This window comes from Halictus rubicundus, chromosome 7 (assembly GCF_050948215.1).
Source record: "Halictus rubicundus isolate RS-2024b chromosome 7, iyHalRubi1_principal, whole genome shotgun sequence".
NCBI lineage: Eukaryota > Metazoa > Arthropoda > Insecta > Hymenoptera > Halictidae > Halictus > Halictus rubicundus.
In genome coordinates this window covers 15,572,147-15,596,254 of record NC_135155.1, presented here as the reverse complement: position 1 = coordinate 15,596,254, position 24,108 = coordinate 15,572,147, and the positions used below count along the sequence as shown (strand labels likewise).

The 24,108-nt window shown below is 33.9% G+C and overlaps 6 protein-coding genes across 9 annotated transcripts; 1 reads left to right on the top strand and 5 right to left on the bottom strand.

The window, feature by feature from the left end:
- Positions 1-2,088: 2,088 nt before the first annotated feature.
- On the bottom strand, positions 2,089-4,271 carry LOC143355994 (zinc finger matrin-type protein 2). Its single transcript, XM_076791287.1, has 5 exons — positions 4,147-4,271; positions 3,195-3,415; positions 3,038-3,111; positions 2,810-2,955; positions 2,089-2,728 (listed from the first exon to the last, which is right to left on the bottom strand). Exons 1-5 carry the CDS (start codon positions 4,153-4,155, stop codon positions 2,585-2,587), a joined length of 594 nt encoding a protein of 197 aa, XP_076647402.1. The 5' UTR covers positions 4,156-4,271; the 3' UTR covers positions 2,089-2,584.
- Positions 4,272-4,445: 174 nt separating this feature from the next.
- On the bottom strand, positions 4,446-7,769 carry LOC143355723 (uncharacterized). Of its 3 annotated transcripts, none has more exons than XM_076790797.1 (7): positions 7,600-7,769; positions 7,216-7,533; positions 6,873-7,092; positions 6,609-6,782; positions 6,062-6,332; positions 5,720-5,989; positions 4,446-5,315 (listed from the first exon to the last, which is right to left on the bottom strand). In XM_076790797.1, the coding sequence occupies exons 3-7, from the start codon at positions 7,070-7,072 to the stop codon at positions 5,100-5,102; spliced, it is 1,131 nt and encodes a 376-aa protein (XP_076646912.1). In that variant the 5' UTR covers positions 7,073-7,092; positions 7,216-7,533; positions 7,600-7,769; the 3' UTR covers positions 4,446-5,099. The 3 variants fall into 3 exon arrangements, with proteins under 3 accessions (XP_076646912.1, XP_076646914.1, XP_076646913.1); XM_076790799.1 differs by having other exon boundaries at positions 7,460-7,533; XM_076790798.1 differs by having other exon boundaries at positions 7,460-7,769.
- Positions 7,770-7,796: 27 nt separating this feature from the next.
- LOC143355722 (uncharacterized) lies at positions 7,797-9,262 on the top strand. The gene is made up of 2 exons (XM_076790796.1): positions 7,797-8,037; positions 8,133-9,262. Exons 1-2 carry the CDS (start codon positions 8,012-8,014, stop codon positions 9,253-9,255), a joined length of 1,149 nt encoding a protein of 382 aa, XP_076646911.1. The 5' UTR covers positions 7,797-8,011; the 3' UTR covers positions 9,256-9,262.
- Positions 9,263-9,330: 68 nt separating this feature from the next.
- Positions 9,331-11,743, bottom strand: LOC143355724 (serine/threonine-protein phosphatase Pgam5, mitochondrial). Its single transcript, XM_076790801.1, has 5 exons — positions 11,432-11,743; positions 10,879-11,057; positions 10,564-10,778; positions 10,050-10,180; positions 9,331-9,976 (listed from the first exon to the last, which is right to left on the bottom strand). Exons 1-5 carry the CDS (start codon positions 11,599-11,601, stop codon positions 9,826-9,828), a joined length of 846 nt encoding a protein of 281 aa, XP_076646916.1. The 5' UTR covers positions 11,602-11,743; the 3' UTR covers positions 9,331-9,825.
- Positions 11,744-11,917: 174 nt separating this feature from the next.
- On the bottom strand, positions 11,918-16,577 carry Sas-4 (spindle assembly abnormal 4). The gene is made up of 3 exons (XM_076790795.1): positions 12,718-16,577; positions 12,366-12,561; positions 11,918-12,291 (listed from the first exon to the last, which is right to left on the bottom strand). Exons 1-3 carry the CDS (start codon positions 15,912-15,914, stop codon positions 12,163-12,165), a joined length of 3,522 nt encoding a protein of 1,173 aa, XP_076646910.1. The 5' UTR covers positions 15,915-16,577; the 3' UTR covers positions 11,918-12,162.
- Positions 16,578-17,472: 895 nt separating this feature from the next.
- On the bottom strand, positions 17,473-23,645 carry LOC143355710 (E3 ubiquitin-protein ligase TRIM33). Of its 2 annotated transcripts, none has more exons than XM_076790776.1 (11): positions 23,177-23,645; positions 22,709-22,938; positions 22,028-22,308; positions 21,828-21,938; positions 21,553-21,747; positions 21,364-21,476; positions 19,964-21,226; positions 19,567-19,726; positions 19,305-19,488; positions 19,069-19,221; positions 17,473-18,997 (listed from the first exon to the last, which is right to left on the bottom strand). In XM_076790776.1, the coding sequence occupies exons 1-11, from the start codon at positions 23,505-23,507 to the stop codon at positions 18,824-18,826; spliced, it is 3,195 nt and encodes a 1,064-aa protein (XP_076646891.1). In that variant the 5' UTR covers positions 23,508-23,645; the 3' UTR covers positions 17,473-18,823. The 2 variants fall into 2 exon arrangements, with proteins under 2 accessions (XP_076646891.1, XP_076646892.1); XM_076790777.1 differs by having other exon boundaries at positions 19,567-19,705.
- Between the last annotated feature and the right edge of the window lie 463 nt (positions 23,646-24,108).

The window sequence follows — 24,108 nt, the reverse complement described above, 5'->3', positions numbered from 1 at the left end:
ATTCCCCACAAGCTTTCCATTGGATTTAATGGGGTATTCGGATTTTCGAGGTCATTTTTACACGAATTTTTTCCAGAGAATTATTGAACCCTTTGAATTGAGATTTTTCACACATATTCGTTGGTATTTGATTCATGTGTGTGATTTTTTTCGAGTAAAAATAACCAAAATTACACGAGTTATATATTTTATTTGAAGAGCATGATTCCGGTCTTTCTACTGATCGGAAACAGAAAAATCATTCATCAGTGTGAACGAAAAGAAATAAAAAATCCTGATCATTTACTTTTTGGGTAGACTTTTTGATATTTCTCGTGTGACCTTCAGCACCAAAGTAAAATTGAAAATTGTTCGATTCTTATTTCAAAGAATCAGTAATATTGTATACATGGAGCTTCACAAATATAATTTAACTAACAAATAAATGGACTTGCTCATTAATTTAAGACAACTTTGATTCGCAAACTTACTTGACTTGCCCGAGTTGCATTCCTGGATAGGTTGAAGGGTTCGTGGCATCGTTAGATGATCAATAACGTCGATCTTCTAGGCAGCTGAATAACAGTCCGGCAGAACCGGCACTCGCAAATAGTCTCATAAAGCAACTCAACTCTGCAGAAGTCCATCGAGCATCTAGTCCCGAATCACTATATCCTCAGCCAGCAAACCCTCACAAACGCTCAACATCTTCGTCTACACCATCTACGATCTCCAAATCAAACCCACAACTTCAAAATCCCCAGCAATCTACCTGAACGTCTACAGCTAACAATAAGATCTCTGGTTACACGTTGAATTCCATCATTTGGCTTGGAAACGAAATTTTCAAAAATCGAAAATACGGTCACCGACGCGTTGCAAAAATTTAAATAGTCACGGAAGCGGGGCAAAAATCAAAATACAGTCACAGAAGCTGGGCAAAAATGAAATTACGGTCACCATGCGATTGGGCCGTCAGGAAAAAACGCACACCGTCGACGCACGTGCACTATCAGATCACCTGTGAACTGGAGGAACGTTCTCCAAGATCACGGCTTCCAATTCCTGGATCACGGACGGCTGACCTTCGGGACCATGACCGCACTCGTGGACGCTCCGTGGCCACGAGTGACGACTATACTGAACTACGATGCTAAGATGAACCTGGTAAACGGTCCCAGAGCTAAGTCTCAGGTAGGAGGAGCGTACGGACTTGGTTTCAATCTCCGCGGTTACACCAGAATGGAAAGAGACAGCACACCTGTGTACTTAGCCCTATCTTTCTCCCTCCTATTAGACGCAAATCCCCATAGAACTCTCCACAGAATCTCTATCCCCCTCTTTCCAGCGAGAAAGAACGAGCACGGCAGTGGACGCGCAAGAGAGAAAGTTGTAGAAACGATTACAATACAGCTACATTTCAGACGTCAACACCACTTTCGTTTCGACCGAAGGACCATTTTAACTTTTACCGGGCACGCAAACGATTCCCCGGATCTGTACACGCGCTAACAAAAATTTCTGACCTGGTTGAACATTCATGAGATGAATATGAATACTGGTTCTACAAAACCAGATCGTTGGCTCTACAAATTTTCTATTCAAATTGCAACATACAGTAGTCAATACTTCGCTCTGTAATCTCTTTTACAAGAACCCATCAAACCGATTAGGTTCTCCGTTGAAGGTGGCGTACTTTGATCAACTATTTCCTCACAGTGACAGGAATTAGTTTAAATCTAGTTATGCACTGTTAAAGAATAATATATTCTTTGTACATCTTCTTGAACACCTATTATATTTTTCCCATTTTTTCTGCCATTTCACCCTTAATCAAGTAACGAAGTCTTCCACCTACAAAAACCTCCTACAAACGTTTTACTTATAAAAAGTAGCGTATATATAATAGAGGTGTGCGAGAACCCGTAAATACCGAGAATATTGGAGAATCCCGAAATTTTCGGGAACCGGTCCCGATCCCGAATAAAATTCTCGACCCATCCCGACCCGACATTTTAAGGTTCTCGCACACCTCAAATAAATAACTGGTCCGAACAAGCTTGCAATTATAATATAGAGTGGTTTTAAAACTCGAGAACAAGACAACAATTATTTATAAAATCTTATACCTTTATTGAATCATTAAACACGTTGAAATCATTATCTCATACATTACTGGTCCAGAAGAAATGAAAACACACATTTTTATAAAGCTTCACAAAGACGACAAGTATTTCTTAAGGCCAGAACTATTTTATGCGATCCTTTGCAGTGCTTTCTCTATCTTTACCCACTAAATTAACATACTTTCGTTATGTTCAATACATTTATTGCTATACCGTGTACGGAAACATTGAATCACACAAGACAGGAATAAGTTATACAGTTGGAATTTACTGGAAACTTAAATATCGATATCAAGGATAAGCTTTTGTAATCTACGATCAGTCTTGTGCATCCATGACCCTTGTGCTGTTCAATGTTAATTTACAAACTCAACGTTTTGTGAGAAACGAAGGTGTGGTACCACTGTCTTCACTAAAGATACATCTTCAGAAGGCATTTCATCATAATCAATCCAGTAGTTCTTCCTTATCCTTTATTGTCACTTTTTCTTTGATCCAAATCCCGAGAAGCCCATTATCGCCGCCATTTCGTCCGAAGGTCCACCATTGTCATCGTTAACTTCTTCGATTTTTCTCTTCTTGTCTTTCCTCTTTTCCTTTCTGTACTCCTTGATCTTCTCTTCCTGTGAACAATGAAAACAAGAATGTTAACAAACGAATTTTTATCAATATAATCGTAACACTATAATCGGAAAGAAACAGACCTCTTCCTTCAACTCTTTCACTCTCTGTTCTAAATCATAGTCTTTCTTCTTTTCTTCCAACTTCTTTTTATTAATTGCAAAGCGTGCTTTAACTTGTTCTAATGTGGAACGTTCTATCTTCATTGACATGCCCAGATTACGTTGATCTAAAAGAATATCAAAATATTGGTGTGCAAGGTAACATTGTAATGTTGTATTACAACTATTAATTAATGAAATGCGTATTACGTTTTGTTCCATTGATGTGGTCCAAGAAATTAATTGAATCCTTGACAACACAATCGCAGACATTGCAGTAGTACCTGCAAATGCAATATCTCTGTGTCACAATTACTTAAAGATTGTTATTGATTTATTAAATAATTATAGAATTTCTTGACGTTACCCTCCAGTTTGGGAAGATGGTGTATTTTTGTTAATAACAACACTTTTTCCTAATTTGGACTCAAGGTCTACTTTGTAATCTCTCTGTTTCAACAACTCCCTTTTCACAGCTGGTTGTTTCGGGATTCCCAGCTCCTCTTCAGCAATCTCATCCTGGAGACGTTGAAGCGCTATCCTTTCGTACTCTTCCCTGTTCCATTTTCGCCTGTGATCATCCGGACGCTGAACAATTAATACATTTCAATGCATACAATATGTTCGCAGATGCTCTATATGGAGTGATACACAAATTGATTACAACATTTACATATAATTAACACTAAGTTTACGGAGCACTAAAAGTGACTATTTTAAATTACTTTATGAAAATAACGAGAATGTGTCTATCGAAATTTTCAGTCATTTTTTTACAATATATACCCAAAGAAATAAATTTGTTGAATAATTCCTCATGGATGCATCTTTACAATTTCAATAATCGTAAATTAAAAATAGTAAAACGCGTCATTCTGATGGGTCTTGCAAACCTAATGTTAAACAAAAATAAAAAGCTATCTTTTCGTGGATTACAAGTACAGGAAGAATATTGAATATTATTTAATTACATTTAGATATAACATATCATTGATTTTATATAAAAACAATACAAACAAATTATCATCGAGAATAACTCAAAGATTAAAGCAAACGATTTATAACTCTCCCACGGAATTCTATTGATGACATTACAATATATATTTTTATTGTTCTTGTTTACTGTTGATTACTTTTTGGACGTTCCATCGCAAAAGAAATCTACATATGTATGTTTCTCTTATTTTGCTACGACAATTAGGTTAGAAAACATGTCAATTGATATTTTTAACAAGAACATATTATATACTTCAACAATAGATATAATATACATGCTTTAATATAAACAATTGCACAAACGTAAATTATTGATCACTTACCATAGACATTGTTCCAAATTGTTAAAGCTTCAATCAAGCCTGTTACGCATAAAAAAATAAACTATTTTCCCCCTCCTCTTTACTACGTCATATAGCATGCTCGAGAGGCGCTTCAGCTATTTAAAAAGTTAAAGATTATTTTTCCGAAAAAAGAATATTTTTTTAATAAATAGACATAGTTATATGTTAATAATTTTCTAAAATTTATTTATTTGCAGGTAGCTTTTAATCAACTGTAGTCACGTTTACAACTACACTTGTAAGTCATTTTTATTCAGTAACAAAACAAAAACGCAATCTTTTCTAAAATAAGTTTATTCGCAAAATATTTATATTTGTACAATAAAGTTGATTTGTACATAGACTTGGTATTTTTCCGTTCATTCGAAATTGGTATTCAACAACTTAACATATAGAATATTTTCAAAAAAGAGAGAAACGAAAACATTTTTATTCACATATTTAGAAGATCTGAAATTCTCAGAAAATACTTATCTCGATTATTCTTGATTATTTGTACTAAACAGAGTCGTGTCGAACAAGATTAATAAATATTATGAGGTAGATCTACCACTAACAAGATCTTTGAACAGTGCAATCTTAAAAGGATCCTACCAACTAAAAGAAAAACCTTTTCTTTGTTTCTTTGACTTTAGCTTCAGTAAGTGCCTCTTCAATGGCTATCGATGCGACCCTGGTACCAAATAATGATCATAAATATACATATATTATTACTTTTGTCACAAAAATACAATAACTATTATTCACAAATATCAGATCTAATATTTATATAACGCATAAATTAAAAATCTGTCTCTGCAACAATCACATAATTGAGCTTACAGGTCCACGATATAGACACATATAAACAGACAAGATATTCTATACATCTCTTTATCACAATTATTCCGTCTCTAAGACTCGCAACAAAAATTCGTCTTAAAAGTTTCACATCACGTGTTTGCATTATAGAGTAATAAATCTGTTGGCACTGAAGGCGGTAATGTTACCCCATGCCTCGTTATCATAAAAGAAGCTACTTTACAACCATATTCTAGACAATGTTGCGGTTTCCATTGTGCTAAAATGCCTGCCAAAAATCCGGTTACCAAAGAGTCTCCTGCGCCTATTGTATCTATTATAGGAGATTTGGGTTTAATAGGGTGCACCTGAAAAATACATAATACAATTTTTATTCGATTGTAGAACATTTCCCATACTCTCCCAAAATTTTGTTTTGCAGTACGGTAACCAATATATCTCGAAAACTAATAAACCAATTAAGTCGAAATTTGATAAGGAACTTCATCATACAATTATCTAGTATTTGTCATAGGATTTTTTAAAGTGTTATAGTTTCTTTTTCACGAATAAAAAGAAATGGTTTTTTCCTGAAAAATCAAACTTCGGAGTTGAAATAGCTGCCATTTTTTGAAAATTAATATTTTAAAAAACAGCTACGACGAAGACTTCCTTATCAAAACAATATTAAATAATAATATTATCATAATAATATTTAATTATATTAAACTTTCTTCGTTATCATTTGGCAATACAATTATTTTCGTGTTACCTGAGCAGACTGTCCTTTTCCCCAGACTGTAATTGCAGGAGCAGAACCACCTTGAGTCATAACAAATATTCTAGCTTGATGCAACCAATCGTCGTTAGTTATACTGGATGCATTAACTGTAATCCTTTTCATACTGTTCAATAAAAATGGAATATCAGCCACATTGTCGTAAGTAATGTTCAGTGAGTCAGCCAAAGCCTCCATTTCTCTTGCATTGCCGAACACAATGTTAGCATGCCCAATTACCTGACAAATTGCTGCTTGGTGCTCCTACATTAAGTTACAATATCGTTATTATTTCCATCATATTAATTAATTAAAAATTGTCGATTTCCATTGTACCTTAAATATATACAGCCCACTAAGATTGAAAGCTAGAATTATATTCTGCTCTTCTGCTATTTTGATGAGTTCCTTGACAACGGGAAAACTATGTGTTACAAAAAATCCTTCAATATAAATTATCTTTATTGTATCAAACTGCAAATTGCTTTTTTTAAAATCATCTAATGTGTAAACTCCAGCAGCACCTATGTTCGCAACTAGACTTCGAGATGATTCGTGTATCAATGCTATACAGTGTCCAGTGGGTAGATATGAATGGAGTGCGTATCTAAATATATGAAATAAGAAAATAAAGATCAACATGAAGATAAAGAATGTCGCCTACTTAACAGCATTGCACATGAAGCACACCAGCCCAATATCAACGAGTTTACATTATTATATGTAGTTCAAATGTGGATGCGTAACAGCACAGCATTGATACTCCTCTTTTTTCCTTTTTCTTCTATTATACATTGACATTGATATGGTGTCATTCATGTGTGGCATAGTTGAGTGCATGACAGCCTCAAATGTGAAGTAGGTATGTAAACCATCTGCGAACCTGGCATCCACACCTGCCAAAGTTACAGAGTTATATATTGTTGTCCCTCTAATATCTTTCCCAAGACCTCCACAATATATACTACAGGGTTTCTTTAAGGTATTGTTGAAAAGCCACTGCAAAATTCGCATTGAATTTTGTGCTGATCCTCCAGCACTGATCCTTTGTTCTGAACTGTGTAAAATGTACCATTATGTTAAGACTTCTACCTCTCCTTATTGGAATATAAAATTATAATGTTCATAAATAAATGTGTCTACTAACTCTGGTGGTAAGTATGCCAATATTTCTTGCATTTTTTTGTAAGGTAGTTCAACTTCCCCATCCTCCTCGAGTCCATGCTTGTCCAGAAACTCCTTGTCTTTCAAATGTACAGAGATGTCTAACAAGGGATTGCCAAAAGCTAGAACTGCAGGCATGGTCGGATTCAAGGAAGTAAGTCTCGATGGAACTTCTTCGACCATGTTTGTTCTTGTTACTTAGTCTATGTTCATGAGAGAAAAAAGATCAATTATTTTCTTAATCTTTAATTATGAATAGTACAAACAGTATAGAACAGTATAGTAACAGTAACAATATAAAAAATTTAATGGGCAAAGTACTATACCTTTACAAGATCAAGAAATAGTTGAGTTGGGATGAGAGTAGAAAATATATTAAGTAAAAAATGTGTTAAGTAACAATTAAATTATCTCTCAAAGAGTCTTGAGGTTTATGTAACTACAATTTCTGAGTAATCGCATCGTAATACGTGCAATTATGTTTATAATTTTCTTGCAAAACTTATTTTCGCAAGAAGGTGTGTTTATGGAAGAAATCAATAGGTGTACGTCACATATTTTTTATAATACCATTCGAAACTGGTGCTAAAGTTGTGCCTTGAAATCGCTTCGCAAAGCTACAATCGTTCTCTCGATCGTTATCGCTAAAATTAAACAAAGGGGTATTATCAGCATGATGAGCAAAGTGAATAGTTTCATAACTGCTCTACCATTGTTTGCTTCGAGTTGCAAGTTGCAATAATGAACGAAATCATATCATGATACCAGAGAGGAAACGATACGTATATATTCTACAACATTTCCTTCATAGCATCGCGAAATCTAGATGATATAGCGCGATGTTAGAGAGAAGTAGAAAATGTTTCTCTTCGTCGTAATTGGCTAATAACTCGTTAAAACACACTGGTGGTGCTGCTATCGCCTTATAGCTCATAACCTTAAAATTCACTGTATTCTTCAGACGGTTGATTGTAGGTTATAATCTTGTTTATATGTTGTTTTGACGTACTATTTTATGTGTTACTATGAAAAAGTGTGTTATTTAATTTAACTAATATATACCACGGTTTCATTAAATTTTAAGATTGTTTATTACGTTTGTAAGAACCTATTATAATAAATATGTCTACCATCAAAGACGAAAAACAGTAAGTTATATAAAAGTATCTATAATTAATAGTTAGTAATTAAGTAGATAGTTTAATGCTCGGAGAAGATTGACAATTATTACGAATAATTTTAGGTACGGTTTAATTTTGCCGAAAAGACAACAACCCGTAGCACCAAAGCCTAGCAATATTTTCGGAGATGACAATGATTCTGCTGAAGAAGATGGTACTGATTGGGTTAAGAAAGCACTCAAAGCAGAAGAAGAGAAAAATAAAATAAAAAAGCAAACCAGGTTGAATATGCAAAAGGCTTTAAAAGAAGATCCAACTATATATCAGTATGATGAAGTGTACGATGATATGGAACGCACAAAGACCCAATTGAAAGAAGCAAAGGTAGAAATCAAGAAACCAAAATATATCCAGAATCTATTGAAAGCTGCTGAACGAAGAAAAAGAGAGCAGGAACATAGGATAGAAAGGATGGTGCAGAAGGAACGAGAGGCGGAAGGAGAAATGTATGCGGACAAAGAAAGTTTTGTTACTTCAGCTTACAGAGCAAAGTTGGAAGAATTTAAGAAACTGGAAGAAGAAGAATCTAGGATGGATAGGTTAGAAGCAATTGGGGATGTTAGGAAGCAGCAAGATATGTCCGGATTCTATAGACATTTATACGAACAAACAGTCAAAGGAGCAGAAGAAAGTGAAACTAAAAACAGTACAAATGAAGATACAACCAGCTCACCCAAAAATGCAGAAAGTATATGCGAAGATAACGATACAGTTGTAGCAAGTACAGAACAGACAACGAATAAGAAGACAAAAAAGATTAGACAGTATAGACAAAGAATACTGGAAGAAGAAAGTGATACAGATGTAGAAGCTCCACAAATAGTAGAAGAGAAAACAAATGTCTCTTCGCCTGAAAAACATAAAAGCATAGAAACAGAAGATGTAGAAGAACCTGAGTGTAAGAAATTGAAGGAACAAACTGAAAGTTTAGAACAAAATGTAACAAATGATAAAATCTCAACAGAGAATACTTCAGATACTAAAAATAAAGAAGAGGAATCAGAAGATGATGAAAATGATGGAAACGAAGAAGCAACCAAATCTAATATTAGTGCAAAAGCAAAAATAGAAGCAGAAAAGAAAGAAAAATCTAAAATTTGGGAGAAGAGAACTGTTGGGCCTGTGTTCGAAGCTGCATTACAAAGATATTATACAAGGAAATCTATGAGAATTGCTGCTGTGTAGTTAATTAAAATTCAACAAAGGTGTTTGTAAGATAAAACAAGTTTTTTGTTACTTTATACTTCAGAAAATAGTATTTAAACTGTAGGATATAAATTACTTTTATTGTGCACTCATAATATACAAATTAAAAAATATGTAGGATATTTAGTACGCAATGCACTTTGTACAAATGTGGATAACTTGTAAAATAAATTTGTAAACGAAAAAATTGTATAAGTCCAGTGTGAGTGTTACTATAATACATGTATGATTGCATTCTTGAAAATTAGTATCTATTGATAGAATCTTGTATGTGTATATATAAATATTTTTCATCAGTCTTTAAAATAGTTTAGGTATATAGGTAAATTTCGATGACTTAAAAAAGCGCCAAAAAAGGCCGAAATTTTTTCAATTTGAATATAACTTTCGGCCAGGTGATTTCCATTCAAGTTTTGCGAATAAAAGAACTTAAAAAAATATATATATAGTACATGAAAATATACCGTTTATCTGATTACCTCAAAAATTATATTCAGTGTAAAAGATTATATAAGTGTTTATAGTACAAAATGATAAGCAATATTAATTTTAACTAGACGTGATTAAGTTTGGCTTCATGTGTCCAGTATCACCATAGCACCAAAGTGTCACTCTTCCACTTGGCAGAATGGAGATCCATGTAATACTTGCATGACTTAAATTTAGACGTAACCAACCCTCAGCTGGAAATTGTAGTGCCCTGCAATATATAATAATTTTAATATCGTATTTATGTGTCAATAACAAAATAGAATACGAGAATGATAATTTACCGGCACACAAAATATCTGATAACATTTGCATGGCAAACAATAACTGTATACGAATCTTTCTCCTGACTTGGCTCAGCACGATGAAAGTATTTTCTAAATGCTGCCTCTATTCTAGGTCCATCTTCGTGGAACTGAAATACATTAATTAAAGATGTATTTATTTATATTGGAACAAAATATTTTTCAGACAATTAAAAAATGTACAAGCTTCTACATCCTTGGTTTGATGGACATTAATAGAGGTGTTTGAAAACCCGAAGGTCAGGATTTGTTTGAACTCGAAAATTTCGGGATTTCAGACAATCCGAAAAATTGGATATTCTTGGGAATCCCAAATATTTCCGAGAACTCGTCCCGTATCAAATATTTGAATTAAGATCCCAAATGAAATTTTCAGGTTCTCGCACACCTCTAGAATTAATATAAGAAAGCTACCACAGAATCATGGCATTATCCATCAAACCAGGGATGCAGGGACATTAATTTGCTCACATTTTATACATAATATACCCACCCGTATTTCAGACTTCCAATGACCAATTGGTGGTTCAGGTGGTATAGGCGCGCCTTCAGTAAGGAATGGATCATCTTCCACAGCTATGTTGCTAAGACTTCCTTCAATAATTTTGGAAGTTTCTTGAGCTCTGGTCATTGTTGATCGTACAATCAAACTATATGGGAAGCCCAATTCTTGTAATCTTTTCCCCGTTGTTTCAGCTTGTTTCCTACCTTTATGTTTTACAATTTTTTATAATTGTCGAAGTTTTTACTTGAAACAATCAAATAGTAACATTTAGTTTTTTCGAAATAATGCATGTAAAATACTAACCAAGCTCTGTAAGCTTTCTTTCCAGATCTGTCTTGCCCGAAAGATTATATTGTCCATGACGTATCAAAATTATGTGACGATTGGCTTTCGCTTTCTTTAACGATAACTCCTTATTGTAGGTATTTTCATCACTCTCGCTGTTTATTTTTATTGGCTTCACTAAGCTCTTTGGATCCCGTCTAGAATTACAATTGCAAACAATGGATTACAAGTTAACATTGAAACGGAGTACATCTATCTTGTGAATTGTTAACAACTTGTTTTCATCGAAAACTGAAAGAAAATGTAATTACACATGCGAATAGGGAATGAAAAATACGTAATACATACATATATATTTATATACGTAAATGTATTTTCAATATCGAAGGGAGAAATGTATATTGCACACAATCTTTGCCCAAAAGTGGACAGATAAGGCAATAATCTCATATTAAGTAGTCTCACGAATAATTATAAAAAGAGAAAGAAAAACGAATCTTAATTATATATCTGTGTTACACTACGAAGTCGCTAACGTCATTTTATTAATAATAATCATAAAGTGTATAACCTATCCCAGTTGTGGTTCCATTTTACCGACGGGTTTGAGTTCGTTGTCCACGAATTTTGCACCTGCGGAAATTCTTTGTTACCACAAAAGTTCCAATAAAGTAATGTTGCGCCGCTTAAAGCAGTAAGTCGCGTTGCCCATTTCTTAAAACTTGATCTCATAGGCATCATTACAGTGCGTAAGTTACCTCAACTAAGCTACAGTTACATTTCAAATTCCACGATCTTTTATATACCAGTGCATTTGGTACGAATTCGTTGGTGTTTCAAATTTTTTTACTTAATACAATCGCTATTACCTCGAAGCTACTTGATTCAACCGTATTTTTAATTAATCCATCTCGATGTTTCAATATTTATTTAATTATTCGAAGAACATTAATATTATATTTTTTAGCTTATAAGTTCCAGTTTTATTAGTATAACTATATTATCATAACAAAATAAACAAAGAATATATTTAGAAGACAAGGAAGGATAAAATAGGAAACAACAAGGAAACAGAAATTCAGTGTTATTAAAAAATATTATCTTTATTTCTTAACATTGCAAGATTATAAAATATAGTTTTTATTTATTTCTCACTCTATGCAATTCTAATACTACTTATACTTAAACTATATTTTGAATTACATGTGAATAGGAATTACTTAAAATGTGTTTATATATTTTAACTGAATTACATAGCAAATATTATTTCTAATCATAAATTTTGAATACGTTATATAGAGCTTATTGGTGCGAATCCATTAAAAGATTGCCATCTTTATCTTTAAGACGTATTCTACCATTCGAATATCGCGTTTCCTGAGTACCGTCAGCATATATAAGTTTAATTGTACCGTCTGGATATTCTCGCCTCTAAAACATATAAGATATATTAAGGAAGACATCAATTTGTAATTTTCAATAAAATCATATCAAATTATTAATACCTTATGCGTTTTAGTATGTATTTCTCGTTGTCCATTTGGTAAAGTAAAAATCTTTTCTCCATTATTAAAAGTTTGAATTATAGTACCATCTAATAAAGTCGACTTTTCAGAACCATCTGGTTCCGAAACTCGTACAGAACCATCCGGAAACGACACTTCTATAGTACCGTCGTGCAGTCTTCTTTCTACTTGACCACTTAACATGAAATAAATGTAATTTCATTCATTTTCAAAGATTATAGCATATATTAGGTCAGTGCAAAAGTTCGTGTCCGATTTCGTATTAAAACACAACATGGAATCGGGCACGAACTTTTGCACTGACTTAATATACATAAATACAATAACTTACTTAGCAAATTCTAAAATCTCAATTCCATCTGGCATTGTTGTATGCCATGTTCGAGTTGACGCATAGAAATATTTCACTTTTCCATCTTCACTGGTCTCTCGTACGTCTCCGTTATAGTATATTAATTTAGTTAAGCCTTGACTTGGAAAAATCTTTTTAACATTTCCATTCGGATACCAATATTCGATACGCCCATCGGGATGTTGAATTTGCTTAATGCCTTGTTTGTCAATGTTAGAACTGCTTTGGCAAGGTGATGGCGTTTTCTTTAAGCAAGTATTGTATAATATCTCATTCGGTGATATCGACGCAGCGTTCTGGTTATGATGTCTATGAGGCATTTTGGGAGGAGATGTAAACTGCTCGCTCTCATTTTGTTTGTGTGACTGAAAATTGCTATTTGAATTGGTATAATTGAAAAGAACAGCATCTGAATCTTTCATTAACTCTTCAGAATCGGTTTTCATGGCATCTATCGATCCATTTAACTTTCTAGACTTATCATCTAAATCAGATTTAGGTATATTTAAATTTCTTGCGGTGTTATATTGTTCTTGACCATCTGTTAAATCAAATGCTGCTTCTTTGATCAAATTTTCGTATAAATTACGCTTTTTGGCAACATCTATTGCACTTACTTGGCACTTCTGTAATTTTTCATTCATAATACTATTATTTTTGCGACCTTCTATATCCTGAGCTTCAACTGTGCCAGTTATTCTTGTTATCGGTTCCATTGACTTTAGTTCTTTTTCATCCGATGATGAAATATCATTGATTTTCCTAGACTCTTTATTCTGCATATCAATTTGCTTATTAATTTGATGAATGGCTTTTGTATTTGAATAGATTCCCAGTTTTCCTCTACTGCTAACATTGTTTTTCTTCAAACTCTGTAATCTTTCAATTTCCTGCTTTAGCTTAGTGTTCTCCATTTTTAATATCCTCGTTTGGCACTTGTGTCTGGATTGTGCAGCATTCCATCTACTTTCTTTCACGTGCAATTCTTCTCTTAATATCTCCATTTCTTGTCTTAAATTTTGCATTTCCAGCCTTTCTAGTTTACTCTGCTGAGCTTTCTCTTGCGAATCCCGCATCCGATTTTCTAATGCAGCTTTTTCACGGACCAGCTTCTTTCTTTCCTCTTGCAAACGATCTTCCATTTGTTTTCTGGTCTCTTCTAACTTTTTCTCTTTTTCTGTATATTCTTTACGTAAATTTCTGTGATCGTCTTGCAACTTTTTACGTTGGACTGATAAGGCTGCGTTTTCTTTACGAAATATAGTAATTTCTTGTTCGAGTTCCAGTAGACGGGTTTTTAAAAGTTCCGATCTGAAGATGGTTTCATTTGATTCCTGCAGATTTTCTTTATTTTTTTTATCTTCAATCGTAGCCACATTGTTATAGCTATCTACCAGTTGAATCCTTTCTCTATCATTATATTGTTTTGTGTTTTGAGTGTTACAAAAGTTATTGATATCCTGTAATATCGAATTGTCTTTACATTCTTCTAAAATACTCTGCTCATTTTCTAAAGTTTGTATAGTAGTGTCAAACAATTCTGATTCATCGCTGTGATATTCATGTTGATGCGTATCCTCATTATAATTAAAGCCATTCGTTTGTCTTGCACTTTCATGCATTTGTGTGTCGTAACTTAATTCTTGTTGTACATTGCATTGTTCATATTTTAATTGATAATTATCAGTTTGAATCATCGAAGACTGCGATGATATTTCTGTATCAGATGTTTCCAAAGTTACGGAGTCGTTCCAAACTTTTTCATCGCAGAAATTTTGTATCGTTAACGATTCAGTCGATGTACTCGATGTGTCCGTCAATCCAATAGTTTTGTATTCATTGTATTCCGAGAATCTGACATGAAGACTAACATCTACATCGCTTTCCTCAACATGGGAGGTATCATAAGAATGTGCTTGATCGTGCATAGATTGACTTAAATATTTTGATGCTGCACATTTGTTTACATTCATATTTGTTTTAATGTTCTCCTGAAACTCTCCAAAGGATTTCCTACCGCATGGAATGTTATTATTTTCTACTGAAAGTGACTCTTTCTTACTTAGACTAGGCTTATAATTACAAGAAGCTTTTAAAACAGATTGACTCTTGGAGTTTTGAATTATTGGACTCATTGGATGTTTCTTGAGTTTGAACGGTGTTGATTGTTGCAAAAACGCAACAACAGTGCTAGATGTGGAACAGAAGCTGGAATTTTCTGCTTTTTCTTCTAGTAACTCAAATATCCTTACTTCTTCAATCTCTTTTTGTGTTTTCGATTTAAAATCCGGAGTATTTAATTCAGCCGTATTTTTAATATCGTTAATATAATCCTCCAGTTGAGAAGCTAAAATAGTAGATTCTGATTTACTGCGAACTTTCTTTTTCGGCAGTGGTACATTTTTCAAGCATAACTGTTTTTGCGGATGGCTCGTTATTTTTGTAGATTTATTAACATTGTTGTTTTTGAGTTCATTTTTAGAATTCTTAGAATACTGTGTGCACGTAGAGAAGGATGCACTGCGTGAACGTGCCTTTGTTGAAGAACATTGCGACTCTTTATTTAATTTAAACCTGGACAAACCTTGTCCTTTTTTTAAAAATGGTTTCTTTATCTTGATTGCTGAATTGCTATTAGATTTCTCTCCAGACACATTTTCAGAGTTTCTCAATTTTTCTTCAAGCAACGTGTGAAAATCTTTCCTCGGAGAAGGGATGGGTACATCGTCTATGCAGATACAATTTTTATTGGACGACAATGGCGCTACTCCATCTATAATAAATTGATTTATGTCTTTTCCTTGCTGTGGCGAAAGTAGCATCGAACCCATGTTGTTGTTGCCCGTGAATCGTTGCTTTTTCTGATCATTGCTAAAACTATTTATATTTTCACTATCCATTTCCATAGAGTTGTCTATTTTTCCAATACGGTCCCTCAAATCATCATTATCAGCCTCAGATTTTAGTTCGCTTTCATTGAAATCGTTCATATGCAATTTGTCCCCGCTAAGATCAAGTTCTTGCAATGATAATTCAAGCGCTTTATATATACAATCTTGTTTCTGTGTTAACATCTCTCTTTGCATCTGCTGTTGTTTTAATAATCGTTCATGTTGCTCCAATTGCCATTCTCTTAACTTTTGTAATCGTTCGACTACGTTTGCTTCTAAATCCATTTTGAATGATATGTAATGACAGTAAATGTAATTCGAGATTATTTATATTTTATAAAATAATTGATACATATACAAGTGCACGTAAACATAAAAACGAACATAAATTATTACATGGCATTATAAAAATAATTTTATAAATACCTTTCCTAAGTATCTTTCTGATCTCTCTCAACTCGTTTTTTAATACAATAATAAAACTTGGAAAATGTCACACATCAAAAAATGTTTATACATGAACAAACAACATTTCAATGTTTGTATATTTTTCATAAGTACTTAATTGCGTATACTAATAAATTCAAGCTTGTGCAGATGGGGATAAATGTATCGAAAAACAAACTTGTTTTTATTATTCCTCACATCTTTAAAAAAATCCATGAGACTCTTGTTTTCGTTTCAAACCGTTTGACAGTTCAAAAGTAGAGTGGAGATATTGTGCGGGTTTTTTCGTGCATGCGCGATGATTTCAGCATCAGTAATGTAAAAGTTTGGCTTAAATGGGGTGCCTCGGTTACCCTGCATTATTTCGTAAAATTTGTTATGATTTGATTTTGAAAAATGAATGCATAACATGTGTATATCAATCAAATATTAACAGTAACGTACAAAAATTTTTTAGTACGCTTGTCTTGTCGTCTCGTCTTAGACTCTTTCGGCACTTTCCCGCCAATAATAATACTCTACTACTTTTGCTTTTCGCCACAGTATAAATACGTTACTGCATTGGACGCGCATGCGCGAAAAAATCCGCACAATATCTCCATTCTGTTCAAAAGTAGTAAATATATATTAGTGATGGGCACCATCGACTAAAAACTATCGACTAAATCGATAGTAGCCAACTACTATTTTCAGTCAACTGATTTTTCAAACTATCGACTGAATTTAGTAGTGGTTGGGTTACTATTTTCAGTCGACTGTTTTACACGTCGCCATCTTGAAATTTCAAATGTCAGTGTCGCACGATGAAACGAAAAGGTTAGAAATGCATGATTATGACAGGACGCGCAAATATGCAAGTAATGAAATATGTAATAGATATTTCAATACTTTAATTCATATTAGATGTTAAAATCTTATTGCTATTTATGCGATGTAAACTATATGTGTGATATACGTAGGCATAGACTATAGCCCGCAATCTAGACGTAACCACTAAAACGAAATTTCAGTCGACTAAAAACTCGACTAAATATTCGATAGTATGTAGTAACTAAATAGTAATTAATCGATAATGCCCATCACTATCTTAAACCATATATACTTATAAACCCGGCTTCAGATAGCAAGCCCTGTTATAAGATTATATCATCTTGTATCATCTACCATCCTAACAGTTACCTACACTGCTCAAAATAATTACGATGATTGGTTATTCCTGAGATCATCAACCAATGACAGCATTTCATTCAAATATGAATAGAAATTTCCCTTTTCCTCCGTTGTCAAAAATGTTTCAAATAAGAAAGATTGTTAAGTGCTCCGAATACACATTTCAGATAGATAAAAGGATTTTTAAAGACATAGGGTGGAGTCTATAAAAAATGAAGCCTAAACAAAATATTAACATTCATTTATGTGAATACAACATATGGGCTGACCTGCTTTTAAAAATTTGGAACCTGATTTTTAAATCTTCTAAAACTTTTTGTTTTTAAATAGAGCAAAACAAACTGATTCAAGTTGATAAAAAATAGAAAATGAACGTTCAGTAACGAAATATACTCAAGTTAAAGTTAATTACCAGAGTGAGTTCTAAGAAGTAATGCATTTTATTAAAACATTTAAAAGTATAATGTAATATATCTTGAATGTTACAGAAATTCATCAACTTTACAAAACCGTTGTAAATTAAACTCTCATTACAAGATTATTTAATTGATATGTAATGTTTTCTTCATTCGTAACAGCGTACGATTTTAAAACATCAATTCTGTTTTATAAAAAGCGACGCAACTAATGTATTTTATACCACTTTTACTAAAAATTACAATAGCGTAGAAAGCAAGAACATTTCAAGGATTCTAATCATACAATGTGCATATTCAATCGAATGCAACAGGTAAGGAATTCTCTATAGTTTTACCCTATCAAGTAAATGCGATCAAAGTGATAGTTAAATTTAAATTAAGGTGTTAATGTTAAATATAAAAAGATAATATAACTAGGAAATCTGAAGGCTAATATTATTCGTTTTAATATACATTGTCTCACAACAAATTAAACGTGGAATTGATTATTGAATATCATGCATATTTTGGAGTATTGTTAAAGAATGGTTTACTCAATGAAATTTGTAAATATCGTATCAATCTATAAAATCTATGATCAATCTTTTTTCTACAGCATAGTCAACTATAATTTGTCTATCAACAAGTAATACAATGTTCCGTCATACAGTTTAATTTTATTAGAATGATAATATGTATATAAAGTCCTAATACTTTATAAAAAATATACTTATGAATTTACTGAAATACTTCGTCGTAAAACTAATATAATTAAACATTTGCTGAGTTATATAACTGAATGATACATATATCAGAAATTTATTTCATGATACCACTCATGAATTATAACAAGCATTTATGCAATTTTGTGAACAGAAGTTTTTTCAGTAAAATTACAATTCACCATTAATTTATAAATTCATGCAATAGACAACGATATTGTCTTCAATTAAAAAAGGTAAATAAATTCGATCGATTCTATGCTACAATTCAAATGTCTGTTCAATTACTTTGTTAGTATTCCTTGACGATATATAACGCGCTATATCAATTTATTAAACATGAAACGTAACGATTAATGTTACGAAGAAATATTCGTAAATTGCTTCGTAAATAGAATTCTGCTACGTTTTGAAAAATATCATACTTTTCCAAGTGCACAGTCGTAACGAATGGAAATTAGTCGGTAACTATCCGTCGGTATTTTCTATTGGGAGGGAACACCTCCTCGTCCTCGTCTCTGTCAGCCGATAGGAAAGGGTCGTCGTAAGCATAATTTGGTGCCCACTTGAGTAACAATTTTTCAAAAAATTCTTCTAAATTTCGAGCTTCTTGATACACCTGCGATTCCACCTGAACATAAAGAAATAACGAATAACTTCACGACCACAGAACTATGAATAATAAATTTAGCAGTTACTTACAGGATTGTATGTAAAAGCATTTTTAAACATCAATCTGATGTCTGCCATTACTTGTCTTAGATCTGAATAATGATCTGGGTGATCAGGTTTTAATTTATCTCTAATTATATCTAACGCAATCGGTTTCTTTATGATACGGTGATAATCAATTATCTGTACAGGAAAATAGCACATATTAATCATGTTGCTACTTATTAAATTGTTAATATACGTAAATTTCAAAATAATATATTTGCCTCGCTAGAAACAACTTCACGAAAGGGTAAACTTTGCTCATACTGGCAGTAAAGCTCCAGTACAATTCTTTGGGCAATTCTCAATTCTTTTGCACTCATTGTGTTGGGCCTTTTTTCCCCTGGTGGATCATCTGAACAATCGAGCACATTTGTACACAACATACACTGCCAAGTTTCACTTTCGCTGAAACATATACATCAATTTTGAATATAAGTCAGACAATTCATTCGAAATTAATTGTACTGTCTATGGTATACATACTCAGGAAACGATTTTAAACTAGGAATATGACAATACAAGTGGAAGACTTTTGGACATTTATCACAACATAGCACAGCATCTCCTCCATCCATACATACTGCACACCAGTCTTCGTTAGGATCATCCTTTGTCATGGATGCTGCAGCATTTTTTGAATTATCTATTGAACATATAATTATGTGCTTGCATAACTATCGCTTTAATATTATGTGCGTTATGTTTCTAAAAATGTTCACATATTTATTACATATTTCCGTCACGTTATTTCGATTCAAATATTTAGCATGAAATATACAGGGTGTCCCACTAACTCGTATAAAAGATAGCAAAGACATCGCGTTGCAACAGAGTTAGCGGGGCACCCTGTACGAATGATTGATTTAAGACATTCAAATACCTGCTGAATTTTCAGCCATAGGATTCATTCCCTCGTCGGTTGAACTATCTACTTGAGCCGAGTCCAATTGATTTCGTTGGGCCTCCGGTATCACCACGATTCCGTTACTATCTAATTTCGCGATGGTCAGCATCAGATCGTTCAGAGACTTTTGGCAGAATTTGTCCAAACTTTTCTCAGTTTCATCCGATTTCCCAGGAGGCACAGGACTAGGTGTTTTAGGCACCGAAGAGCTGACCGTGTGGCCAACAGACGCTGAATTTTGTACTTGGGGCGTATTATCAGAGGCAGCGATCGTTTGCGTATTGTATTTTTGATTGACGTTTGATTGTTGATTCTTTAACGTTATTTTATAAGTATCGTTGATAGGAACTGGCATCGGGGGCGTGGCTTGATGACGCGAAGGATTATAGGAAAGCCAAGGATTGACATTTTGGGGGATGTGCCAACGAGCTGCGGCGGGTTGTTGCATAGGATAGTTCAGATGCTGTGCGGATGGAGAGGTCGCGTTGCATTGCTGAAGCCTTATACCGGTCACCATGGATGTGTTCGTTGGTTGATACGTGTGTGGTGCTACTGGTCGTTGAGAATTATTTGTAGGGTACCTGTAAGGTGGCAATCGATATGGTACATGGTTCGTTGAAGGCCTATAAGGAGGAGGATTGTGTGCAAGGAGACCGCGTAGACTCGTGTTCTGTCCAAGTTGATCCATGTGAACTTGTTGATGAGGATGCGTGGACGATGTTACTTGCTGATGGCAACTACCCAATGGTCGTTGTTGCATCATCAACGGTTGCTGCAGCCTATTGTTGTAGTTAACCGGATATGGTACACGTGGCTGATGTGCTTGAGGTGATGATCGCGGTGGCATGTTGTTCATAGGATAATGTTGCATATAATTTTGTGATTGTGCTTGCTGCTGCATTTGCTGTTGTTGTTGTTGTTGTTGTTGTGGGTGTGGTGGTTGCTGCTGCTGCTGTTGCGGCGGTTGTTGATGTTGTTGTTGATGTTGCGTTAAAGGTAACGATGGAGGCACTTGCTGATAGGAATTTTGTTGAACATTATTTGTTTGCTGCGTTGCAGGAGGTAACTGTACAGCCATAGGGGAACCGTCCATAGGTGCATTCGGAAGATTAGCTGGTTGCTTTTGCTCCGGCTGAGAGTCAGTGTACGCCAGGGATGGTGTAGTACTTGTACCACCCAATGGGGATATTGAAGGATACACTCGACCATCGACTACTATTGCTCCGATTGATGAGACCACTGAAATGTAAAAACATTTGTTTCGGTCTTGCACTGTTGCCAACGTTAAGAGAACATTGTAATTTATGATCGTAGCAATATTACAAAGTGTGCTTATATTTAATAACATAATTAAGCACCTATTTATACTATTTAACCTTTTATCAAATCTGGTACTTTTTCCAATGATAAATGTATTCTAACAGGTATTTCTGGATTTGGAATGTCGGCTCGTCTGCTTTTTATTCTTTGTAAGTGGCTTGTAACCGATCTGCAATAACAGTGTCAGATAATGCGTATGTCAACATTAATTAAATATAGTGTGTATGTAATAATTGAACACATACTTCTTACTATATAACAATTCCAGATCTGAACCCTTCTTTAAGGCATGTGCCACGAATTGAATACAGTGATCTGTAAGCTTTGATAATTGATCTAAAGCAACTTTCTTTTCGTTCAATGTGTTCTGCTTTTGATCGCAAACTTCGTTTAATCGCATAATTAATTGTTTCCCTCTTGTATTAATCGCATTTGTTAACCTTTAGAGAAACAAATTATACAATCTCAGGAACCTTATATTATCCAGATCCATTTTAAAATGAACAATATTTAGACTTACTGAAACACCATTTGCGTTATATCTTGTACTAAATTTTTCTTCTTTTCTAAAATAAGAACCTGTCTATCCTCTATAACTTTCATTGCACTTTTCAATAAAACACGTTTGTAACTGAAAACATAATTTTATAACAACAATGATTAACGAAAATAAATGATTAAATTAACGGTGCTAACAACAAATATTAAAGTAAGAATTACCTGACTTCTTTGAGTAAAGTCGATACAGAAGTACGCGTCTCGGCAGCAATTTCGTGAATAAATTTGTATTTGTGATCTCTGTGTTCGCTTAGCTGACAATCTCTACAAGTAAGTTTATCACATGTTTGACAAAATAATGACAATTGTTCGTGTGAGTGAATTGTACAAAATAAATAGCCAGGTATCTTTTTGTTGATCTTTTTAACATTATCCCTATCATTGGCAACTTCGTCCTTTGGTTTAATTGTATGATCCTTGGTGATTTTTAATCTTTGATGCGCCTTAAACAGTTGAAAAACAGTATTACTTTTTCAATTACTTTTGAAGTCACGTGCACAATGTATGTGTGTGGGTACAGTTGTGCTAATTGAATTATACTATAATCTGTTTCCATTGTACTTCAATGTACGAATAATGCTGTGTTCATCACTGATAGTAATTTTTTTCAGTTTGGAATTTGGTTCTCTGATTCGATTGCTTGTAAGTTGTAATTATACTTCAACTGTAATTACGAATTGCACTGTAGTTTAATTAAACAAGACATCCGAATTACGAATCATAATGTGATTGAATATAATACGATTGAATTACTTTGCAATTATAATTTATCGAATAATTCAATTGTAATTCTGCACAACTGTATATGTAGGACATATACAATCACAGCGACAATATAATTACCATAACACAATTCTGACAGATAAATTCTTCGCATTCTACACACCAGCTTGTGGCATTAGCATTGTCATGACAGCTGGTGCATTTCTTTTCTTCTTCCGTTTCCTTCGATTCATCGTCAGTACCTGGACTACTATCTTCCTCTATAAATTTCGACAAAAATCGATTCTCGATCAAGTTGTCCGCTTGGGTAGTAACATTACAAATTTGACAAGCAATTACATTGCTTTCCACTGCAACATTATACGCATAGTTTAATCAGCTAAATCACGTAAGAAAAAATAATTGTTGTTATTAATAAATCTTTGAACAGTCATAGTCGTGATTTTGATAGAATATTTTCTACCAGGGAGGGTACAATGTTTTGAAATGTCGCTTGATCGAAATAATGTATAAAAACATAGAAAACCAAGGAGAATGTAATGGAAGATCGACGGAGTGAAAAATCGCGAGAGTATACTGTGATCTTACACAAAACATCCACGTCAACCGATGTATTGTGGTCGCTCAGTTTACTGTTGACACATGCTGTGCACGCTGCATGTAAACACTCCAAAAGTTTCGGGTCGTCACCGGAGACGAACGCTTTCTCACAGAACACACATTTCGATAAAAATGCACGGGTTTCGTTCTCCTGGCTCTCGGTGGTGCACTCGATACGCTGCTCGCACTCTTCCTCGATGCAAACGCCCTGCACTTGAGACTGTTGCATATCTTGTTTCGTACCAGGTTGGTCGACCGGTTCTTCTTTTATCGTTGCCGCCGGGCTCGTCGTTAGCAACTCATTCACTCGGGGTTCCATATTAAAACCATTCAAGCATAAATAGGCACACACGAGAATCGTTTTTACAATTTATGAAAATATATGTTTCTTGAACCGTGGAGCGCCATGGTCCACCATGCTACATACTCAATTCATTCTGATCAAAACGATATAGTTAAGAATCCTCCTAATAAATTAGACATCGCAAACGGTGGCGACCTCTGTAATTGACGCTCGAATGATTCTAGAGGTTTCCGATAGTGATGGGCATCGTCGACTAAAAACTATCGACTAAATCGATAGTAGCCAACTACTATTTTCAGTCGACTGATTTTTTAAACTATCGACTGATTTTAGTAGTGGTTGGGTTACTATTTTCAGTCGACTGTTTTACACGTCTCCATCTTGAAATTTCAAATGTCTCAGAAGAACTTTCTCAGTTCAATTAAATAAGATATTTTTTATTGACGGATTAATATTGCAACCAGCTGCGATTTAAAAAACAATTATAGCACAGTAGCACAGGCGAGTTAGAACTGTAGCAGACTCGCAAATATCGAGGATCAGTTTCATATGAACTAGCTTTAATGTTTAGTTTGTCGTATTACATATAGGTGGCTTACATGGTACGATTTTAACC

Bases quoted from the DNA above. Each gene is read 5' to 3' on its own strand.
- LOC143355724 (XM_076790801.1), bottom strand. From the start codon at position 11,601: ATGATGCCTATGAGATCAAGTTTTAAGAAATGGGCAACGCGACTTACT. The intron at 10,779-10,878 runs GTTAGTATTTTA...TAAAACATAAAG, and splicing joins AAGAAAGCTTACAGAGCTTG to GTAGGAAACAAGCTGAAACA. The intron at 9,977-10,049 runs GTAAATTATCAT...TATATATTGCAG, and splicing joins ATCAGATATTTTGTGTGCCG to GGCACTACAATTTCCAGCTG.
- LOC143355710 (XM_076790776.1), bottom strand. From the start codon at position 23,507: ATGGAACCCCGAGTGAATGAGTTGCTAACGACGAGCCCGGCGGCAACG. The intron at 22,309-22,708 runs GTAATTATATTG...CAACTGTTTAAG, and splicing joins TCTGTCAGAATTGTGTTATG to GCGCATCAAAGATTAAAAAT. The intron at 21,939-22,027 runs GTAATTCTTACT...TTATGTTTTCAG, and splicing joins ACTTTACTCAAAGAAGTCAG to TTACAAACGTGTTTTATTGA.
- Sas-4 (XM_076790795.1), bottom strand. From the start codon at position 15,914: ATGGATTTAGAAGCAAACGTAGTCGAACGATTACAAAAGTTAAGAGAA. The intron at 12,562-12,717 runs GTAAGTTATTGT...TTTCATGTTAAG, and splicing joins GAGATTTTAGAATTTGCTAA to TGGTCAAGTAGAAAGAAGAC. The intron at 12,292-12,365 runs GTATTAATAATT...TATATGTTTTAG, and splicing joins TACATACTAAAACGCATAAG to AGGCGAGAATATCCAGACGG.
- LOC143355722 (XM_076790796.1), top strand. From the start codon at position 8,012: ATGTCTACCATCAAAGACGAAAAACA. The intron at 8,038-8,132 runs GTAAGTTATATA...GAATAATTTTAG, and splicing joins ACCATCAAAGACGAAAAACA to GTACGGTTTAATTTTGCCGA.
- LOC143355723 (XM_076790798.1), bottom strand. From the start codon at position 7,072: ATGGTCGAAGAAGTTCCATCGAGACTTACTTCCTTGAATCCGACCATG. The intron at 6,783-6,872 runs GTTAGTAGACAC...CATTTTACACAG, and splicing joins TTGGCATACTTACCACCAGA to TTCAGAACAAAGGATCAGTG. The intron at 5,990-6,061 runs GTACAATGGAAA...AACTTAATGTAG, and splicing joins GTGGGCTGTATATATTTAAG to GAGCACCAAGCAGCAATTTG.
- LOC143355994 (XM_076791287.1), bottom strand. The intron at 3,112-3,194 runs GTAACGTCAAGA...TTGCATTTGCAG, and splicing joins CCATCTTCCCAAACTGGAGG to GTACTACTGCAATGTCTGCG. The intron at 2,956-3,037 runs GTAATACGCATT...ATATTCTTTTAG, and splicing joins CCACATCAATGGAACAAAAC to ATCAACGTAATCTGGGCATG.